This window comes from Malaclemys terrapin, chromosome 4 (genome assembly GCF_027887155.1).
Source record: "Malaclemys terrapin pileata isolate rMalTer1 chromosome 4, rMalTer1.hap1, whole genome shotgun sequence".
NCBI classification, from domain to species: domain Eukaryota; kingdom Metazoa; phylum Chordata; order Testudines; family Emydidae; genus Malaclemys; species Malaclemys terrapin.
The window spans coordinates 25,397,125-25,414,793 of record NC_071508.1 but is presented as its reverse complement, the minus strand read 5'-3'; the positions used below and the strand labels follow the sequence as shown (position 1 = coordinate 25,414,793).

General features: G+C 54.4%; 1 protein-coding gene across 5 annotated transcripts in view; it reads right to left on the bottom strand.

The window, feature by feature from the left end:
* Positions 1-17,669, bottom strand: part of PPFIA4 (PTPRF interacting protein alpha 4) — a 200,136-nt gene that overhangs the window by 60,756 nt on the left and 121,711 nt on the right. For all 5 annotated transcript variants that reach the window (XM_054028331.1, XM_054028334.1, XM_054028335.1 and 2 more), the window contains exons 5-13: positions 17,214-17,288; positions 15,099-15,200; positions 14,204-14,425; positions 13,414-13,560; positions 11,933-12,067; positions 10,415-10,498; positions 4,920-5,051; positions 3,929-3,991; positions 2,228-2,319 (exon numbers count right to left, since the gene is read on the bottom strand). In XM_054028331.1, the coding sequence (XP_053884306.1) occupies positions 2,228-2,319; positions 3,929-3,991; positions 4,920-5,051; positions 10,415-10,498; positions 11,933-12,067; positions 13,414-13,560; positions 14,204-14,425; positions 15,099-15,200; positions 17,214-17,288 (1,052 nt within the window). The remainder of the gene's footprint in view (positions 1-2,227; positions 2,320-3,928; positions 3,992-4,919; positions 5,052-10,414; positions 10,499-11,932; positions 12,068-13,413; positions 13,561-14,203; positions 14,426-15,098; positions 15,201-17,213; positions 17,289-17,669) is intronic.

Genomic DNA, 17,669 nt, shown 5'->3' with positions numbered 1-17,669 from the left:
GACACAATCTGCCCCTCCCCCTGCCTCTCCCCAGGAACCCCTGCCCCTCCTCCCACCTCCATTTTCTGGCTACACAATTCACAAGTTCTCCAGCCCAGCCTGAAGATGAAAGGGAGGGGGCAATCCAGTCTTGGAAGGGGAGAGAAAAGGAGGTGGAGATTTCATTCTCCTCTCCCTGTGCCATCAGCCTACTTGAGTCAGTGGAGCCAAGATCTCGCATGATATTGCATGTGATTGGATCATGGCAAGTCCGGCTCCCAGCAGGACCAGCCGCAGCTCGGACTCCATGTGTGGAAGCAGAAACGGGCACCGTTCGATGGGCTCAGTCTGCACTGCTACAGACTAGGGACTGAATGGCTAGGCAGCAGTTCTGCAGAAAAGGACCTAGGGGTTACAGTGGACGAGAAGCTGGATAGGAGTCAACAGTGTGCCCTTGTTGCCAAGAAGGCTAACGGCATTTTGGGCTGTATAAGTAGGGGCATTGCCAGCAGATTGAGGGATGTGAACATTCCCCTCTATTCGGCATTGGGGAGGCCTCATCTGGAGTACTGTGTCCAGTTTTGGGCCCCACACTACAAGAAGGAGGTGGAAAAATTGGAAAGAGTCCAGTGGAGGGCAACAAAAAAGATTAGGGGGCTGGAGCACATGACTTATGAGGAGAGGCTGAGGGAACTGGGATTGTTTAGTTTGCAGAAGAGAAGAGGGAGGAGGGATTTGATAGCTGCTTTCAACTACCTGAAAGGGGGTTCCAAAGAGGATGGATCTAGACTGTTCTCAGTGGTGGCAGATGACAGAACAAGGAGTAATGGTCTCAAGTTGCAGTGGGGGAGGACTAGGTTGGATATTAGGAAAAACTTTTTCGCTAGGAGGGTGGTGAAGCACTGGAATGGGTTCCCTAGGGAGGTGGTGGACTCTCCTTCCTTAGAGGTTTTTAAGGTCAGGCTCGACAAAGCCCTGGCTGGGATGATTTAGTTGGGGGTTGGTCCTGCTTTGAGCAGGGGGTTGGACTAGATGACCTCCTGAGGTCCCTTTCAACCCTGATATTCTATGATTCTATGATCCCAGCCCCACTGGGACCTCATCAGTTCCTCCTTCCACACATCCATTCCACCCCCTACCATTCCCTTCCCGAACGGAGAGGTGCTTTCTGACTGCCCAGCATGCACAGTGCGGTGAGAAAGGAACACTGCTCAGGCACAGGCAGCACCTCAGCCTGGCCCCTGGAAAGCCCATCCCCAGTGGGACCCCAGCCCTACACATGGGTACTTTTTGTTTTGAAAATGCCTGACACCCCATTGAAGCTACCGCCATGGAGAGGGAATCCAAATGCCGTCAGGTCTGACGCAGCAACCTTCAGGGCTTCCCTGCTCCCCCAGCCCAGTGCTAGTGTAAGCTCAATCCGCAGCTCAATCCTGCCAGTCCCAAAGACAGCAGCATCGCTCCTAGGCCATCGTTCACAGTGCAGGGAGAGAATCCAAGAGAGCAGGAAACTGAGCAAGCCCACGGTTCATTTCTATGGCCCAGTGTGGCAGGTGGGGCTGCTCTGCAGTGCCCCTAAGGGACCACGTGCGAGATTGCAGGTGTTCCCTGCCTTAGTCGGTAAGTTGTGGCCACCTGCTTGGAGCAGGGTGACCCATGACCTAAGCGCTGCGTGTCTCTCTCAACAGTTAAACAACAGCATGAACTCAGGATTTGGCTGTCTGCATTTTTAAGTACAGGGGTAAAAAAACCTCTCAAATGCAAGCACTTAATTGTAGCACTTGAAGGCAAGGCCTGACCTGGCCCTGAGGTTCTGGGCTAGCACTGAGGAGCTCCTCCTCTTCCCAGTTCCCCCAGCTCTGTTACTGAGAAGAAGCAGGCCAGCCTTCCTGGCCGATCTGCTGGCTGTCTCGCTGGTAGCCTGGTCTGAGTGGATTTTCCCAGAACAAGGGAGGGAACCGATGCCTCCTGCAGGGGGCAGAGAAGGCCTGATCGATCCCGTCACACCTAGGAAGCCGGCATCACGGGACAGCAAGGCAGTCTGTGGTCAAGCCTGAATCATAGAATCATAGAATATCAGGATTGAAAGGGACCTCAGGAGGTCATCTAGTCCAACCCCCTGCTCAAAGCAGGACCAATCGCCAGACAGATTTTTGCCCCAGGTCCCTAAATGGCCCCCTCAAGGATTGAACTCACAACCCTGGGTTTAGCAGGCCAATGCTCAAACCACTGAGCTTGAAGTCCTTACCTCGTATGTACACTGTCTGCAAATGTCCCGCTTCTTGTCTTTAGCTGGTCAACCTCCGACCTCAGTTTGTCAATTTCATCTGACAACCTTCTCTGTTCAGAATGAAACGAGAGAGAGGTGGGGAGGTTAGTTTGTACTGAGCAGCTAAGCTTTTGGGGAATCTAGTTTCTCTACAGTTAACCCTATTTAAAAAAAAATAATAATAAAATAACACCGGTCCCAGGCTCTGGGTGTCTTCAACGTGTCTGTAAAGCCACGGGGAATGCAGGCAAGGGTAAATGATGAGCTAGGGCCTGTGCAGGGACAGCTAGGTGCGTTATAGTGGGAACAGACAGATGCATACGCAGGGAAACAATGGGAGTCTGTTGTTAGTTTGTTACATGAAGGAGAACCGACCCCACTTGGATCTCCAGCTTTCGCTCCATGCCTTGCCGTGTGAAGGTTTGCACTTATCCCAGCGAAAGGGCTGACAGCAAGGAGTCCGCACTGGCAGGGAATCCCACTGCCAGCCAGCAGCTCTTTCCTAATCAGAAACTTGCATCTGCACTAAGTGGCCCCGTTATAATTTAATAGCTGCCAATGGAGAGGCCATAGCTTGGCAAGGAAGCATCACAGACTGGAGCGGAGCCAGGAAACCATTATCACCGCATGGCAACTCCTGCCTTCCCAGAAGGTTGCAGCCACATCCCATCAAGTCACTGCTAATGAGGCCAGATGCATCAGCAATGACTAGACGGGATGCTAGTGTAAATGGAGGAGGACCGAGTGACACCATCGCATCAGGCTCCAGTCCAGTGTGCAAACGGATCAAAACTTGGGTTTCTCTGAATGCTCCTTCCGCCAAGCATGGAGCACCATGTCAGTTCCCAAAGATCCAGTTCCCTGCACTGCCCTGAGCAGTCACAGCCCTTCGAGGGCGAATCAGCTTCGAGACGACGACAGCTAAGGCCATGGTCATACATCCCGAGGGGTCAGGGCGCAGCAGACAGCATAGAAGAAGAAGGGCTAGGTGAGAGCAGTCCAAGGATAGTTATGAGCAAGGCCCGGGGATGAAAGCAGGGCTGCTTAAACCCTACACTGGCTTCTCATCAAGGAAGAGGCAAAGTCCTGCTCCTGATCTTCAAGCCCTGCTGCAGGCCGGGCCGAGATCAATTCTCAGGCCGAGATGGAGCGAGCTCCTAGGGACCAGGCAAGCTGCCTGGGAATAGGGGATGCAGCTTCCTTGGCAGGCAGCCCTGGGCTGTGGAACCCCTTTCAGCAAGCACCAAGATAGTCCAGGAGACTCACCCTATGGAAACTTCACCTGCTTAGCAGGGCTTTCCCCAGAGCCCGGGAGTTATTCTGCAAATCCCCCTCATATAAACTAGGAGGAAGGGGCAGGGAGCAAGAATCAGCTGGCCAACTTTACGCTCCCTTTAGAAGGGGCATGGTTACGCCAGGGACGAAGGCAGGATAAATCTTTAGACAGCTTAGACTGGAGAGCATGTGCCTGTTAAATAATACCAGGGGCTGGTGGGACTCGCAGCTTTCACCCACACCACGGCATGGCTTTATTTATGGGACTCGTGCTGCTGGGCATTTTGGGATCCTGGCTCTTGCACCCATAAACAGGGTGTTTCCAATAAGTGGGGCTGCCACAGGCACAGGACTGGGAGTGAGGCAGCACGATCCCTCAGGCAGCCCCCCCGGAGCGGCACGTACCTTGTCATGCTGCTGCACCTCGATCTGCTTTTGGGTGCTTTCCAGCTCTTGCAACAACGTATTCTTAAACATAAAAAATGAGAGAGAGAGAGAGAGAGTCCGTTTAGCTCAATCAGTGGACATGTGCCCACGCGGTCGAAGTTGAGCCTCAGAGGGGGCCGGGCTGATGGACACACGTCAGAACAGAAGGTGACATTTTCCAGACACTCAGCTGGCAGTGATTGGCAGTGGGAGCGATTGCATGGACAGATCCACCTTGGCAATAACTAGTTATGGCATCAACCATCTGCTTTAAAATCCCTTCCTCGGGTACTCGCAGCTACCACAAACTGGAGTGTGAATAAACAATATCTGCAAACTGCGCACCCCTGTCCCAGGCCTGCACTGGGCTGCCCCAGGCCATGAGAAGAACATACGATGGGAAGGGACCTCTGAGGCCATCGAGTCCAGTCCCCACTATCACAGGCGGCCCTCTCATATCATCCCCTTCATAAACTTACCAAGCTCCATCTTCATACCAGTGAGGTTCCTTCCCCCACTGCTCCTATAGGAGAAATATCCCCCAGCCCTGAAATGAAGGGCAAGCAATCCGGCATGTGCCACAAAAAAACGCCCCTTCCCCCCGCCAACCACGTGCCTCATCCCTGCCCCTCACACGGTGGGAGTCTCGCCTAGCTAGCCTGTACGCTCTTTGGGGCAGGGACCTTCTGCTCCCTGGCACAGTGGCCTGTAGGTGCTACCACAATACGGATAATAGCGAGTAACACTGAATCGGGACTGCTAGCGACCGGACTGGGAGGTGACAGGTGAGATCTGCAGAGCCGCCCAATGCCCGGTAGAAAGGGACGACCAATCTCACAGGGAGGTTGGAAATCCTAGGCCTGGTTTTTCCAGCCCTTCTGCCCATCTCTCCCCTGTGCAGAGGCTGCAAAGCTGTACTCTCCACAGAGCTGTCACAGTCTCCCTTTGCCCCTCATGCTGCATTTGGTACCTTTTCCTCCAAGGCTGCCATCCGCTCCTTCAAGTGAAGCTGCAGCCGCTCATTGGACTCGCTCAGCAGCCGATCCACGGTGTCAGACAGCCGCTTGTTATGCTCCTCATTCATCTTCTCTCGCTGCCGGGCCTGCAACGGCAAATGGCAATCAGCTGCCTGAGCCCCTGGAGCTGGGCGCGCTGGGGGGGATGCTTTTCAAATGGTTCTTTAAAGGAGTCGGGAAAGGCCCAGCCCATCTCCTGGCCAACACAGGCCCCTACCCAGCACTGGGACAGCTTAGCGAAAAGAACCTACTGAATGTGAACCTGGCTGAAACTGCTACTGCGTGGTCTCCCTGAGCCTGCAGAGAACCTGACCAGGTGTTACGTGTCCCACTGATGTCAATGGGGGAAGACTCTGAACCCTAATGATGACATGTTGTGTGACACCGTTAGCTATTTCGCTGCTGGTGGCTTTAGCACAAGCACACAGCTTCCTCGCTGGTGTTGGATGCAGTGGTGGATACCGGGGCAGCTGGTTGCTGTCAAGGGGTGCAGGGGTGGGGAACTAGGAGCTCAAGACACCACCAAAATTTCTAATGACTTCCAGCCTTACCCACCACGGGGGATGAAAGAGGAGATGCACCCCGTGCACACCTGGTTCAAAGCCTCTCAGCTCCTGGCTGTGTAGAACTAATGAATGAAATTGTTTTTAATTGTTCACTTTATTAATGTAACTTCATAAGTAAAGTTTTATGAATTAAATAATATTCATTCATAAAACTGGTTACCCCAATAACTGGCTAATTAACAATTAAGATGCTTGTTAAGAGCCATGGCTGTTCAGTCAGCTGCCTTTGTAAGTTTCACTATCAATCCAATTCCTGCTTAAATCACTAAGACTTGCACTGTTTCAGTATTGTAACTTCTGTTCACCATTTATTACACTTGCCTACAGTGTAATTTCTGTTCACTGTTTGCCATCCATTATACTTGTCTATATTGTAACTTCTGTTCACTGTTTGCCATATTGTAATTCAAACCCCATTTTAAAAACGCTTACTCCATTTTGTAAGGGCTTGCTGCAACCTTCATTTTTGCAAACCCTGCTGTAATCTTATTAGTTTAGTTTAGATGTGTGAATGAGGTATGTATGGATGATGGAATCAACCTCCATCCCCAGTCTATCCTGATTAAATAGAGTTCAAACACCAACAGCTGAAGATGCAGACAAGAGCCCTAACAAAGTAAGAAGAATCCACCCTAAAAAGAAAAGGTACAATAAAAGGAAGATCAAAGCCCAGTCCCAGTCTGAAAGTCATGTCTGCAATTGACGGGTGATCAATCACCAAACCTGGAGGCAGCGTGACACAGCAAGACCTATAGACTCTGGATTCAAACTAAAGCCTACAAAAAGGATGGGTGAGATGGAAAACTTTGGAGGAGGGTAACATTCTGCTGCCAACATGGAAGGGCATCGGTGCATGCCCAACAGAGACTCAGCTCGTCCTTGTGCCCGGCTTTCCTGGCCAGTTAGCCGCCACAAGCTACGAACCCAAGCTGCAAACTCAAGCCACAGACTCAAGCAGGACGGGTAACTATGCAGCAGCTGCAGAACATCTGGTGTGTGTGTGTGCGCGCGTGCATATAGGTATTAGGTCTAATGTGTGTGTATAAGGATTAAGATATTAGTTATTGGTCATAAATCAAATTGTTATCATAATAAATGTGGCATCTTTATCTTGTCCCCTTTAATAAGATCCTGCTAGTTTTTATTGGTATAACAGCTGTCGAAATGCCCCTGCTGCCTTCTCCCCAAAATGCCAGCCTCCCCTGAGCAGCAGTGAGGACAGGCTGAAACAAAAGGGGAGTCCTTAGCCCCCCAGCCAATGCAGGGGGAGCTATTACAACAGGAGTCGCTGCTCTCCCATGCTGTGGCTTGGAGGGGAACCTCTCCCTCTGCTGTTTGCTCTCCCTTACTATAAACCCTTCCCCCTGCCATTCCTGTGATGCACATTATCAGCACAAAGCACACAGACATGTGCGAGGAACATAAAATACAACCTGAACCAGGTGAGATGCTGGCAGTGCCATGGCCGGGCGCTAGGCAGGAAGGACAGGCAGGGGCCATCCAGCCTGCTCCAGTTCAGAACACAGCAGCACGTGCCTGTAGCTCCAAGCTCCCAGCCAAACACTTCCCTGCCGCCACTCAAGTAAGGAAACCTGCCTGGGTGCCAGTGACCCTCCTGGACAGTGCTGTGGGCAGGCTGGATTGTAGAGCAAGGGGCGTGGCTCGGCTGGGGGGACACGTTCACATGGTCATTCTAAGCCCGTTTCCAGACTCTCACTAACCGTCAGAAATAAGCAAAGATTTAGATCAAAGTCCTTCCAGGCCCAAGAGCAGGATTCACACAGGACTCTGCTGAGTTTTGAGTTACCGGGGCAGAGATTTTATTTATTTATTTGTATGCTTTAGCTCTTGCTTTTGGGGCATGCAGAAGCGCCTGTGTTTCCAGGCTTCAGACTTGCGAGAGCTGACTGGGTTTTTCGAAAATAATGAGGGGCACAGCCGAGGCGCAGGAAAATTATCACCAACATCAGAGGATCACAAGGACAACCCAAGGAGAGCAGCTCACCACTCCACATGCTTTAGAAAGGTGGGCCGGGATCCTGATCCCCACCTGGAGCCTAGATGGGGAGGCTCATTGGGTCTCAGGCCATAAACAAGTGTCTCAGGCTGTTCATTCCTGGAGAAGCGGACTCTTTGTAAGTTGGTGTCGGAATCACAGGGGCACCTGGCCAGGGGCAGTTGGAGCTGGTGAGCTCCCATCTGAGAACACTCCCTGCCATCCTCGGGGCTTCTCCACATAGCTACCCTATCGTCCTGCAGCTCCCCCCATGCCTGTGAGCCCTGCCGAGCTCTCAGCAGAGCTTTCCCATGACCCCAGCCCCTCCCTGTCTCTCCATACAGTTCACTCAGCCTGCTGCTGTCGCTGGACCATGCGCTTGGTTGGCTGGTTTGACAGCGGCTGGAGGTTCTAACCACGTAACACGCACTTGGCAGGAAATCTAGAACACGGTTTCCCAACGCTTCTTGTTCTAGGTTTGCCCATGACCCAGAGCCAGTTAGAGGTGGGGAAACGCAGCTGTATCCAGTCCCTGTTTCTCCACCACACTCATTGCTTCTGCCAGGTGAGGGAGCCCCTCCGCTTAGACCAGCCACGCCCCACTGCGCTGGGTTAACACGGTCTAGGAGCAACCCCACCAGCCAGCCTGAGATCGTTGTGTGCACAGCACAAGTTTACTTCTGAGGCTGGACCCCAGTAAGCTGAGTACAAGATACTAGCTTAGGGCCTGACCCTTTACAGTCAATTCAAGCTCCCTGCGGGGATTAAGCAGGCCAGTGAAGGGGGAGGTGAGTTAGGCTCTTCCGATGCAGAGAAGATGCTCAGCAATTTAAACAGTGCTTCCTACATGCGAATAGTCTCCCTACGCCACAGGCTATGGGCCCATTCTCCTCTCACCTGCCCTGTTCTGCATCAGTGTCACTGCCCTGACTCCAAGAGCGTTACACCTGTGAGAGCAGAGAAGCATCCCATGCACTGCTACAGACTAGGGCCCGAGGGGCTAGGCAGCAGTTCTGCAGAAAAGGACCTAGGGGTTACAGTGGACGAGAAGCTGGATTTGAGTCGACAGTGTGCCCTTGTTGCCAAGAAGGCTAACGGCATTTTGGGCTGTATAAGTAGGGGCATTGCCAGCAGATCGAGGGACATGATCATTCCCCTCTATTTGACATTGGTGAGGCCTCATCTGGAGTACTGTGTCCAGTTTTGGGCCCCACACTACAAGAAGGAGGTGGGAAAATTGGAAAGAATCCAGCAAAGGGCAACAAAAATTATTAGGGGGCTGGAGCACATGACTTATGAGGAAAGGCTGAGGGAACTTGGATTGTTTAGTCTGCAGAAGAGAAGAATGAGGGGGGGATTTGATAGCTGCTTTCAACTACATCTCTATCCCTCAGGAGCCAAAACATCTTACTGCGTTATAGGTGAAACCGCGTTATATCGAACTTGCTTTGATCTGCTGGAACGTGCAGCCCCGCCCCCACGGAGCGCTGCTTTACTGCATTATATCCGAATTCATGTTATATCAGATCGTGTTATATCGGGGTAGAGGTGTACCTGAAAGGAGGTTCCAAAGAGGATGGATCTAGACTGTTCTCAGTGGTAGCAGATGACAGAACAAGGAGAAATGGTCTCAAGTTGCAGTGGGGGAGGTTTAGGTTGGATATTAGGAAAAACTTTTTCACTAGAGGGTGGAGAAGCACTGGAATGGGTTACCTAGGGAGGTGGTGGAATCTCCTTCCTTAGAGGTTTTTAAGGTCAGGCTTGACAAAGCCCTGGCTGGGATGATTTAGTTGGGGATTGGTCCTGCTTTGTGCAGGGGGTTGGACTAGATGACCTCCCGAGGTCCCTTTCAACCCTGATATTCTATGAAGCAGGCCCAGGACTCTAAGGCGGTATGTAGATGGATCAAACAGATGGAGCAAGATTACCATGCAAGTAGCATGATGGGGCAAAGCCCTAAAGACTAGGTGGTGAGCAACCCAGGAGCAGGACAGCAGCCCTCTGTTTACTCTGCACGGCTTCAGAGACAGAGATTATCAGGGCTTTCCCCCTGGTATGGGAGGCAGCATTCTCTTGGTGTCCAAGCATATGACAGGGAGTCAGAAGATCTGGGTCATATTCCCAACTGTGCTAGTGGCTCAGTGCTGGGCCTCAGGAAAGCCATTTCCTCTTGCTGGGGCTCAGTTTTCTCATCTGTAGACCGAGGATGATAATTCCTTCCAATCTCACAGGGCTGTGGTGGGGATAACGTGTCCACACGGGAAGGACTTTGAGAACCTCAAATGGAAGGTGCTAGCTAGAGTTGTGCAAAGGACGTGGAGAATATGGCAGCACCCACCATCTTTCAGTCCCCTGGGGGCATGGATCAGCGTTCATGTCATGCTCCCAGTCAGTGCCGCTAATGATCCCACCAGCGGACCAAATTCAGTGATGAACCCTGGTCACCTGGCGCCTGAGACATGTTGCACATACACTAAGAAGAATTCAGTCCTCCCAGAGACAGGCCTTGTTTAGACTAGGGAAAAAGGAGTGTGTGTGTGTGGTGGGAGAGGGGTTATAAATGAAGGGAGCTCAGCGCCTTTGACATCCTTCTGAGCACCAGGGGTAAGTGCAGTTTAACACCTGGACATTTGAGTAACCCTAATGGGTAGCCTAGATAAAGCCACTGGGATAAAGCAAATTTGGCATGGGAGATTCCCCATCCCCTCACCTAGAGCTCCTCCTAGAATGCCCCCACAAGCACCTCCTTCCCCAGCCCCACACAGAGCCACCCACGTCTTCTGCCGCTTCGCATTCCCAGGAGGAGATGCCACAAACGGGAGCGGAGGAGCAGCAGCCCCGCCAATGTCCACAGCAGGCGGGTGACTCCTGCATCGGTGGAGCTTACCCTCGCCAGCTCCTGGTTCTTCTCCTCCAGCTGACTCTCCAGCTGCCGTAGATGTTCCTCGATACTCCCGTGCCTCTCCTCTGCCTAGGAAAATCCAAGGAAGCTTCTAGGAGAAGCCAGCACTAAGGCTCCAGAGAGCTGTCATCCTGCTTAGGAACGGCACTGACCCGCCAGAGATGGCAATGGGATTTCAGTGCACTCTGGCACATCAGCTGGACTGACTCACTGAGCGGGCAGTGACAGCTCTCCATGGGAGGTTTGGGGGCTGGGCGGCCCTCGCAGGGGGCTCAGCTGGGCCTTGCACACTGGCTCTCGGGCCTGGCATTAAAGTGCTGAAAGAACCCTGGTTCAAACTGCTCTGCACCAAGCAATGATGAGAACAGGCAGCTAACTCCTGCTTATCTGGGCCTTGGTGTTCCCCCTGCCCCCCACCAGGCCCTGTCCCGCACATTTCCAGGGAACTGCTCTGCCACAGGGGAACCCTTCTCCCTGCCTGGCGTGGGCTCCCTCTCTCGCCAGCTCCTGGGTGGGGTTGATCCCTTCAGCGTGAGCCTGCAGGCACCCAGCTGGGGGAACCTAGGGCAGCCATGGCTGGGCATTGCCTACTGAGCACCCTCACCAAAGGCCAGCAGAGTCTGGCAGCATGAGCTTGTGAGGGTCAGGCAGCCAGGCAGGAGCAGGGACACAGAGGAGGCTGATGATGATGCACAAAGGAGTTTGTAAAGACAAAGGCCACAGTGGCTGCTGCACCCCGCCCATCCCTGGGGCAGTCCCAGCTCTGCCTGTCATGGGCGTCTTAGACACACACTGCCCGGTCAAGGGGTCCTAGAGGCTGAATGCCCTAGTGGTGCCTGCTGGGTATCTGGGCTGGTGTACACCCTGGCAGGCACCAGATGCCAGAATTAAACTGGGGTATGGCAGATGCACTGGAGGCACCGGGTTGAGGGACCCGGACACCTACACATCCCAGAGCTGCAGGAGCTCAGGCAGCAGGAAGGGTGGGCATGGCCCTGGCTGCCTAAGCCACGCCTCCTGTCTGCCTGCACTCCCCCACACCATCCCCAACACCACCCTCATTAGTTCAGGCCACAGCCCCGCTAGCAACACCCAGCTCCCCACCACTACAGTGGAGTTATTTGGCCCCACTCTTCGCAGAGCCTCTCAACAGAGCCCACCCTCCAGCAACTTCTGAAGGCACGGACCCAGGAAGGGCCTCTCTGCTCCTCTCTCTAACCAGAGTAACACAGCCACCCCCGCTCTGGCACACACGTCCGTAATGCCCCTTCACTTAATGCTTTAAAAGGCGTTGGCGTTCTGCTTCAGCAACAGTCATGCACCATCCAGACAACCTCTGAACGGGCAGTGGATCCTCTCAGCTCCGTGCTAGGGCTGAATGGCCTGTGTTAGACAGGCGGTCAGACTAGGGGATTAACAGGTCCTTCTGGCCCAAGAATCTAGGAGTAATGGGGAGCGGGGGGTGTTCCCTGTCCTAGCCCCCTACTCCTGCTGCCCACGTACCTTGGTAAGGGCTGCTATCCTCTGGGCAAGCTCTGCTTCCACCTCTGGCAGCGTCTCTGCCTTCCTCATCGTTTGCTGCAGTTTCTGCTCGGCCAGCTCCAGCAGCTCCTGGAGGTGCCGAGCCTTCTCCTCACACTGCAGGACAACGCAGAGGAGACGCACTTAACACGGAGCCCTCTATACTCTAATCGTCCCAGCTGACACACAGACAAGCAAACAGGAAGGACCAGGGAAACCTGCCCTCCATAGCTGGGTGAATTTCAGGGCAGCTCCCAGAGATTGGAGGTTCATGGAAAGCACCAATCTTGGCTAGTTTCCTCCGACAGATATTGCCAGCTTGGGTCAGACCAATCAACCAGTCTCCTGGCTCCAACATATGGGTTGCAGAAGAAAGCGCAAGCAGCCCCCTAGTGGGCAACTGTGGAATTACCTGCCCATGTGGGAAGTTTCTTCCTGACCTCTGGTAGTTGTGAAGCAGGAGGGTTTTGATTACTTATTAATATTTTTACCTTCCTTAACATAGCTGTGGATCTTTTCACTATCCATAGAAAGAGATAACTCCATCCTGAGTCCTGCTGAGTTCTTGACCTCAATGATCTCATGGGGTAGTGAGTTCCACGGGTTAATTATGCAGGATGGAAAAACTACCCCCTCACAATACATTTTGGCTAGCTCTAGGTATCAGCTGGGCTGGCATTTGGGTTTAAACTACCCAACCTCTGCAGTGACACCCCTGCTGAGATTTCCCTGACTTCAGTCCCTTTCTCAGCAGTAGCAATGGCTGTGTCTAATTAACTGGAGCGGGCTGAGCCCAGCATGGCACCTGAACCTGCAGAGGGAGGATGTGAAGGACATGGTGATACCTGTAATATTTTATGAATATTATATGTGCCATCTATTTGGATGGTGTGGTTTGCAATCTGGTTACCAGGGGTTAATTCAAGCAGGGGTTACTTGCAAGAAAGAGGACAATAGCTTCAGACAGCCCGATTTACCAGTACTTAAAAAGATAACACAGGCGTCATTTGCTTTTGAAGTTTTAAGTCTGACCACAGGAGTTCAACAGTCCAGCTGGTAACCACAGGATCCAGGCAGGAAAAATTGGAGCAAAGAACTCTGAGGGATACAAGGAAAGTCCATGAAGGACTGGGCAGAGAATGAGCCAAAGATTGCTGGAGAGCAGAGCCGAGCTGAGAAACTCCGGCAAGCACCCAAGGTGCTACGGAGCAGGGACCTGGTCAGCGAGCGGGAGAACCGTGGGGTTACAGCTAGCTCTGGAGCCATGAAAAAGGGCTTCAAGGGAAGACCCACTGCTGATCGGCAGGCGGGGGTTGACTTCCGATGGAGCAGGCAGGCATCTCCAGACAGGATGCTCGGCTGAGGGGAAGGACAGGGGCTTCCAGGCAGCTACCAAGTCTGCAACCTCCCAAGCTGTTTCCCGTGCATACGCTGCTCCTGCAACACCAGGGAGGGCCCAGTACCTGGCGATGCAGAGACTCCTTGTTGGCCAGCTCGTTCTCCAGCTTGTCGTTGAGATCGTGGATGGAGGTGGCTTCTCTCTGGGCAGCCAGGTAGCGCTTCTCCAGTGTGGTGATCCTCTCCTCCATGTCGTCCTTCTGAGCCAGAGCCTGCGGGGACGGGGCACCAGCAGAGTCACAGCGATCCACAAGGCCAAGGGCCACTACCCCTAAGCCTGAGTATGTAAGGGGGAGCCCTGGCACATGCCAGAGAGGGGCTTAGAGCAGTAGGAGCTAACAGGACAGGGATTGACAGCAATTAGGGGTCACAGTCATGGCAACAGACCCTCCTGTGCAGAGTAACCTGAAATCCCCTATCCAAGTGTAAAGCCCTGGGGAGGAGCCAGCCCATCGCACCCAGTGTCCCTCCTCTCCTCAACGCCCCCCTTCCCCGGAGGCCCCCTACCACTCATGTTCTCCACGTCCCTCCTCTCCTCCTTCTCCTCCCGCCCCCCACGCGAGGGCCCACTGCTCACAGGGATGCAGCGAGCGGTGGGGGAAGGGGTGGAGAAGAGGAGGGATGTGGCCAGTGGCGGGGACCTCTTGGGGGAAGGGGCGGAGCAGGGAGGGGAAGAGGCGGAGTGCATGCAGGGCTCCCCTGGCCTATTATACCAGCCACCTATGCGGCAAAGATCCCGCCTGCAGCAGAGCGCCTGGAAGCCGAACTGGTCAATATCTGCCCAGAGCTTTGAAGCTGCCCCATGCTGTTAAGAGCACAGGGATTGTTAGCACAGCTGGAGCACAAGCATCTGACCTCTCGCAGATCCCTTTGGTACTTGCTGCTCATCTCTTCTGATTTGATAAGATCCTTCCTGGCGGTGCCTAGATCCTCTTCCAGCTCAGCAACACTGGCCACCAGCCCCGCCAGCCGCTCTTTAGCCTGCGCGACTTCGAAGTTCTGCTTCTCCAGGAGCTCCTGCAGCTCCACCACCCGACTCGCCTCGTCGTTGGGGTGGATGGAACCGTTGGGGAGTCTCTGCAACACCACAGGATAGAAAGTTTTAGCACTGAGGTGGAGCAGCAGCTCCTCGAGCTTGGTAGCTGTCCCAGACCTGCCGGCTGGCGTCTTACAAAGGGCCCAGAGAATTGCCTGCATGGCCAAGCTGGCTAGTGGAGAGCTGATGGAGGGTGCATAGAGGAGGGATGAGGAGAGGACCCTTCGGTGTGGACTGTTTGAAGTACATGGTCTCCACTTAATCTGGAGGATTTGGGATCATTTTATCTGCTCCCTGTTTAATCATGGGCCCAGCGAGGCTCAATGCCCCGGTTAGAAGTGCACCACAGGTGCCTCGCTTGGAAAGCACGGCCCACAATGTCCTCCAGCATTCGGGGGGCGGGGGGGGGTCAGGGGGTCAGGCAGGAGCAGAAAAACCTCAGGGCCCAGTCCTCTGCTCTCACCACGGCCTCACACGGCTTCCCTCTCCCAGAAGGAGGGGAACCAATTTGCTTGGCACGGCCCAAGATCCCAAGGCAAGGAAAAGGATCGTGAAATGTCAGGGAACCAGCTCTGTGCTCCGGCACTCAGGGAAAGAGGATAACAAAGCCACCCCCGATAGCCCTGAGGGCACCTGGAGCTACACACAGCCGCCATTCAGACGGCAGGCATGGAATAGCGCAGTCCAGCTCTGCTCCTCCGATGGGGCTCTCACCTTCCATAGAATCTTCTGCCCTGGTTCCTTGCCCTCCACCCTTTTCTCATCTTCTCCGACTGGGGCTTCCCTTTGCCCGGGGACCTGCTGCAGAACAGTTACCTGCAAAATGCAACCACGTTTATGCATAAGCTCCCAGCCCTATTTTTAGTGCCCCATGCCCTCCGCTCCCTGCCAGAGCTGCGGGTCCCTGCGCTGCAGGAACTGAGATCGTTGTTCACAGAGTCACAGATTTAAAGGAACCATTGTGATAATCTAGCCTGACCTGCACAGCACAGGCCAGAGAACCTTCCCGGGGACTTCTGCATCCAGCCCATCACTTCTGGTGGACCTAGATATCAAAAGGTAGATCCTGAGCTAGTGGAAGCTGTCCTTGCCCATCGAGCTATAGGTCTCATGACAACAATGGAGTGATAATACTTCGCACCAGCTGAGGATCTGCCCCTTGATCCCTACCTACAAACACTTTAACGTGCGGACCCCCGGGTGGGAGGAATCAGGCTGGCACACGGGGGTGTGGCTCGGAGAAACGGGATAGAACTGAGACAGGAAAATCAGGCTGAAGAGGAAGAAAACTCCTGAAGAGCGAGATCCGCCATGGCCCCCGCTCTCTGCCCAGCTGCTGACATGCACCTCCATCTGCGCCCTGCCCTGGCATGGGGCCCCCACCATACCCCCCTGGCAGTGCCAGGGCGGTGCATTCGTGGGGCTGGGCTGGTTCATTTCTGAAGAGAGGGGGGCACTGGGGTGAAAGGCCAGAGAGAGGAAGATCATAATCAACCCACCCAACCGCCCAGCTCCCCGTACCTTCTGCTCTCCCCCACCTGCCCACACTCCACCTGTCAGCAAGCAGGGCCTGCAGCAGAGCCAGGCTCCAGGCAACCCAATGAGGGCAGCTGGCTTGTAGAAGGCTGTCCGATGAGTGGGAACAGCCAGCAGCCCAGCTGCTCAGCCCAGCAGTTGCTCACAACATTCGCCCCTGGCTACGATAGCTCCTGCTCCTGCCTTGGCCCTGCCTTGCCTCCCTCCAGTAACCCAGTTCTGACCCTCAACTTCTCCGGCTCTGACCACTGGGAACGATCACCCACATCCCGGTTGCACTCCCTTGGCACCGCCTTTAGGAGGACACCCCTGACATGCTCCGATTTTGTGACAGCACCTTCCTTTGTACAAGCCTCAGGAACCCGTGCACACCCTGGTGTGCAACGCACGAGAAGGCTGGCTCAGAGGCACACGCGGTTCTAGTGACAGCCCAAATCGGCACCACACAGCACAAGCCCATGCTCATGAGCCAGTGAGTCACACAGAGCAGAGGCCTCATCCTGCTATTGTTGCGGCGGGATGGTGGCCCAGGGTGGCCAAGTCCCGGGAATGGTTCTCTCCCCGCAGGAAGGCCAGAGGCTGGTGGGCGAGAGAGGACCAAAGGTGTGTGGCTGTCCATAGGGTCAAACAAGGGAAAGAGCAGCAAGTCCGGAGGAGGAGAGAAAGCCCCATTCTCTGCTCTCAGATGTGATCTAAGGTCCCATCTCTAGCGTTGGATTCATTGCCCAGGGGATGCCCACGCTGCAATCAGAGACGTGACTAAGGCACACACAGACAGACCCGCGCTAGCTCGGACCTAGCTAGCGCCAAGCCCAATAGCAGTGGTGCTGCGGCAGCACAGACTTGCCACTCAAGTACGTACCCAGAGTCCAGGCTGTGCCTGTACAGCCCATATGGAAGCCCGGGCTGCTGGGGCTTCGCTGCGGTTGGTTCCCAAGCTGGCTAGGTCGCAGCTAGCTTGGGTGGGTCTACCTGTGCTGCAATCACACCTCTAAGCGCAGTGTAGACAGACCCATAGACTCACAGGCCAAAGGACCAGGAGCTTCCTTCAAGGGGACGGAGACTGGTCTGTCTCCTGGAGTTAATGGCAGGAGTCGCCTCTGCCACCGAGCGGACCAATTCACTGTCCGATCAGGTGCCTGCTGCTCCGGGCCATACCAAAGGGGCCTGGAGGAGCATCAGTGTTTCTTTCAGCTACAGCAAAGGGTTCCAGCCCCCAGGAAGCACACGGCTGCCCAGCACATGTCGATAGCAGACGAGGCCCCGCGGAAGGATCCCGAAGCCCCCTCTTACCTGTTGATGGGCACTCGCCAGCTGCTCTTCTAAGGTTGCCACTCGCTCTAAGGCCGCTCGCAAGCGCTCTCTCACCTGCAGGTGTCCGAGACAACGGGAAAGGCTGTTACTTAGCTGCTGGGTGGGCACTGCTAACTCCTCGACTCGGCCCGACTCCCTGCCCAGACCCAGCACGTGCTGGGACCCAGGATCACTCCCTAGCAGCATGGTACTGCCCGATCAGCAGCCACGGGCCAGAGCCAGGAGGGGCTGCAGGGGGAAAGCCTGGGGGGGTCACTGAGAGATTCGAGTCTGTGCTACTCCCCCTCTGCCTTTCCACTGAGGGCTGAGCATGAGCATCAGATCGGATCCCCCTCTCCCGGCGCCACCTGAGCGGCATACAAGGCATCTCATCACCAGGCTGCCCAGGAGCCCCAGCTGCTCAGACAGGGCCCAGGATTTTGTTCCCGTCTATGT